This window comes from Echinococcus granulosus (assembly GCF_000524195.1).
Source record: "Echinococcus granulosus chromosome Unknown EG_S00058, whole genome shotgun sequence".
NCBI classification, from domain to species: Eukaryota; Metazoa; Platyhelminthes; class Cestoda; order Cyclophyllidea; family Taeniidae; genus Echinococcus; species Echinococcus granulosus.
The window spans coordinates 127,129-131,413 of NW_020170438.1; the positions used below are offsets into that span (position 1 = coordinate 127,129).

The 4,285-nt window shown below is 39.3% G+C and overlaps 1 protein-coding gene across 1 annotated transcript in view; it reads right to left on the reverse strand. All coding sequences in view use genetic code 11, as the record gives it.

The window, feature by feature from the left end:
* Positions 1-3,933, reverse strand: part of EGR_06498 (hypothetical protein) — a gene marked incomplete at both ends in the record, with an annotated part of 5,414 nt that extends 1,481 nt beyond the window's left edge. The window contains 4 exons of the mRNA XM_024495747.1: positions 833-1,026; positions 2,179-2,288; positions 3,136-3,217; positions 3,724-3,933. Of these exons, the coding sequence (XP_024349811.1) occupies positions 833-1,026; positions 2,179-2,288; positions 3,136-3,217; positions 3,724-3,933 (596 nt within the window). The remainder of the gene's footprint in view (positions 1-832; positions 1,027-2,178; positions 2,289-3,135; positions 3,218-3,723) is intronic.
* Positions 3,934-4,285: the final 352 nt, after the last annotated feature.

The following is a 4,285-nucleotide window of genomic DNA, read 5'->3' on the forward strand; positions in this document are numbered from 1 at the left end:
CCTTATCCACAAAATTAGCCAATCGCGTGCCTACGTCCTTGCGATGAAAGTCCGTACACTCACGCATGCGGTGCGCGCAGCGGGGAAAAAATAGCCTCCAATCTTCCCTTTGCGCTGCCTGCCGCGCTGGCTTTTTTTAGACGCTAGCATGCATCTCTCGCTCCCTTGCTCTCCCACCCTTTAAACGCGGCTAAAAAACTCTTTCGGCGGCGGCAGCGCACTAACGCGAGGGAAAGGGGAAGGAGAGGAGGAGGAGTAGAAGGATAGGGGGTGTAACGTTAGGCCCTACCCCTCCGCCCCTCTGCACTGCGCTCGGAGTGGTAGGGGATTGGCTAGCACGTATGGGCGTAGGGGTAAAGTAGAGGGGAGCAGAGAAAGGCAAAAGCCGCCCCATTGCCAATTCCCACGCATTGGAGCGAAGGCGCGCGTGTGCGCATCAAGCGAACGGAGGGAGGGTCAAACGCAAGTGTGTGTGCGCTCTACGGAAAAAAAGCGAGCGATGCAATGCGTTGCGATGCTATGCGATGGGAGAGCGGTGGAGCCCTCCAAATGATGGATTGTGTACGTGCGTGTGTGGATGGATGCACTTGTAAACGATATATGCTCCTGTTTGGTGTTGTGCTACCTCTGTTTCTCCTCCTACTTTCGTCAATTTTGCGAATTTTTGCAAATACCGATTGGCAAGTGAGATTACTTTAAAAAATTTGGTCGATGAAATCAAACTGTTTCTTTTAGTCTCGAAAGTTGTGTCGACGTAGCTGTAAACTGCGTAGTTTCAACGTTTGGGTAGCGTTCACATTGTAGAGTATGTGGGCAACTTCATGGCTTTTACTTCAACAGTGTTTGTGTTAATTCTGTTAGAGCACAGTGTATGGTTTTATTTGTAGAAGATGACTGCATTTTAGCCTTAAACTGACGCATTTCAGGATAAAAATTTTGCTCTGTAATGTATATCTGACAAGGAGGACGTTTACTTATCTCTTGCAGTGGAAATATACAACGAAAATTGTCAAGCTTCCACAAAAGCTAAAAAAACCCCGAAAGTTGAAAGTTTTAATTTACATTTCTCTGTACAGCTCTTAATTACCTCGTTTTTCTAGCTTTTTGAATGTTCTTCCTCCCTAAACAAGCGGACCGAGTTTTGGAAGAACTTGAGTCGTGGCAGTTGCGAATGTGCCTTACTGCGTGAAAAGGACCACTTAAAACAGGATAATTCTGCGTTGGGATTCAAATTTTAGATTGCTCTCTTACAATTACCGAGCTGGAGAATGCTAAACAGCTCTTACTATTGATCAAAAGGATAAGTCAATGAGCTTTGGTAAAATTATTCCTATTCTGACAGCAGAACGTTGTAGCTTGATAAGGCTTGCCAATTGTGCTTATGCGCACATATCATACACTTGGAAATGTCACTCTGGCAGAACATCTTTCCATGCTCTATACTGCTTTTTCTATTTTTTGGACCCACATATCGTGCAATTTTGACTAAAGCTGATGTAGTTCGGGTTTCTTGATTTCATGAAACAAAATTACTTTGGTTTCAAAGTTCCAGAATCCCCTCCCGAATTTCTTTTTGCATTTTGTATAGGAGCGGTAAGAGAAAGTACATTTCATAAACGGTTTGAATAACTAGAATTTGCCGGTTTCCTAGGTTAGGAGGGGTTTCTTAAACCATGGTAATGAAAAAGTAATTGTTGTTACTGATTAGGGTATCAAGGACAGCCTTCGGTAATGTCTGGAACCGAAACTGGTGATAAGATTTGATTACACTCAGCCCAACCAAAATAGTTATGATAGTTAAAGAGGAGGAGTTCCACCCAAGAACATTAATAGATGGCAGCTGACTTCAAAGACAATCAGCTTGTCAGTTAATTCAATCATGTATGGCATAAACACATGCAGTTGTTAGGCAGTCTACTGCCGAGCGATAGGAGATGACTTCTGTATTTTCCAAACAATCTAAAGAGTATTATTTCATTCTCAGAGGATCATACTTACAAATTAATTCCTTTTTTAAAGGCATTATTTCTCATACCACAAAATAGTCGAGAGAAGTCCTTCTAAGACGCTTGGGAAGGGGAACATAAAGGATACTTCCTAATCTCATCTTTCATATGTCCTTCACATTTTCCTAATTGACTATCACCTTTTCCCAGCATTAGACAGTCACATGATCACATCAGAAATTAGGAAACAAAAACGTGGTAAAATTGGAAGTGGATGGACCTGGATTTTCTTGGCTTCTAAAGAAAAATTGTTTTGTAATAGTGAAAATTCACCGAGAGATTCTGTTTAGTTAGGAAAAATTAGTGGCCATAGACTGTAATGTTGAAGAGAAGCTTTCTGTGGATGTTGCCTTTTTATTATTGAAGTTGCTGAAGCCAAAAAAAGGAGTTAAACACAAATTTTTTACTCACCCACCATATTCTGGTCTCGAATTTTAGTGCCGTTTAACAATTAAAATTCTTTTATAGTCTTTCCCACTCTTCCAAACACAGTTTATAGGTTGTAATTAATGTAGGGTTATTTAAAACGTCCAAATCGGGTTTTATTACTAAGACAACTTTTATAGCTAAATAAAGAAACGGCTAACCGCCTTGAAGCAAAGTCATTAAAATCGGGTTATGAGATTCCTAAATAAATATTCATAGACGTAGCTGTTGCAACAAATATCTATGGAAGGGCTAAGAAACTGTTATAGGAACCATAATAAACCGGTCGCCGCAACGTTAAAATCACGAGGAACGAAATACCTGCTTAGATAAACGATCCTGTTGAATGATTGCCTTGTTAGTACATGACCTTGCTCTTTACTTTTGAGATTTTTTCTTGGAGCTTTAGGCGATCACATCTGTGTCGGTCAAAACAAAGGCATTGCCTTGATAACCACTCCCGAAAAAAAGGAAGAAATTAGATCTTGATGTCTATGAATGAGCTCATTGATTTTGCTGGATTAGTTTTCTTTTTGGCTATTTTCTTGGTATTCCTCAAGCCTAGTTAATGTCCTTCAACGGATACAAGGAATAATCTAGTAGCTATTTGTAGGAATTGTTGCCTCGATGCAGACCCATTTGAAAAGCCCATGACCAATTAACTAAACTAATGTTTATTTTTTTTTCATGGACACCTTCTTACTGCAATGCTGCCTGCGCTTCCACCTGGAGTCCTCTCTACCAACGAGGTGGGTTTTCAAACCACTTAAACTTCTCTTTTTAAACTAATGCAAAATGGAAAACAATGTGGATCACTATAACACAAACGCTAGTTACAGGAAATGGAATTTAAAAAGGCGAGTATTATCGCTTACTTTGACACGGAAATTTTAACTCCCAAAGGTGTGCATGCATGTCTATGCGCCTGCATTTTTCGCTTTAAGAGAGAAAGGAATTCGGTCACTTGTGAAGTGGGCACTGGGGATACATTTGTATTAATTTAGCATGTAACACGACTTGCAAAAGTGGGGGCAAGTTGGAAGATGCCTTTTCACTTCTTTTTTCATTCCTGCAACAACTGTGCTTGGCCATACACGAGGATGTTTGCTGGACCAAGCAGCTCCATGTACTTGACTTTTTGAGTGACTTAATTTGTAGCCTCCTTTTTCGTTGCATTAAGGAGTCATAGAAAGTTAATTTCTTCAAATCGTAACCATTTTGGGCATGATACATTTCTACGGAGTTTGAATAACCACAAGTGCGCCTTCTTTTAAATGCCTTGTCTGTATACGTTTCTCAACTTCAAGATAAACATTTGATTGAATTGATGCGTTTCTTCTGGGACAATTATACATTTGACCCTTTTGGAAGAAGATAAACTCTGTTTACCTAATGCACCTTCTTTCGTAAAACTCATAGTTCTTGGGAATCTTCCAAGACCCTCCACCAAGACTTCGCAAAAGGTGTCGTGAAAATCGGCAAACCCTTGCATTATTTTCATTTTTTTATTAATTTATTTCATAAACTAAAAAAGATGGGCAGAAATTTATAAAAAGGGTAATAACGTTGCAGCTATATCTGTTGCCATGGGAAATTTTGATTAAAACCCATTTTTCCTACTCATTTATCAAAAAAAGTATTTTTGAAATTAAGAAATTTATGCTTGTTCATTTGGCTCTAAGGCATATTTTATGGTCATTTGACTAATAATTATGCATAAATTTGGTATTTTGGTAAACTTTTTACTCGTCTTATTATTGAGGAGTCATTTGATGACCCTTATTCCGACTCATCATATACCCTGATCCAAAACTAAAAGCAGTACTTTAATTTTCTTTTGGGAATGCTTAGTT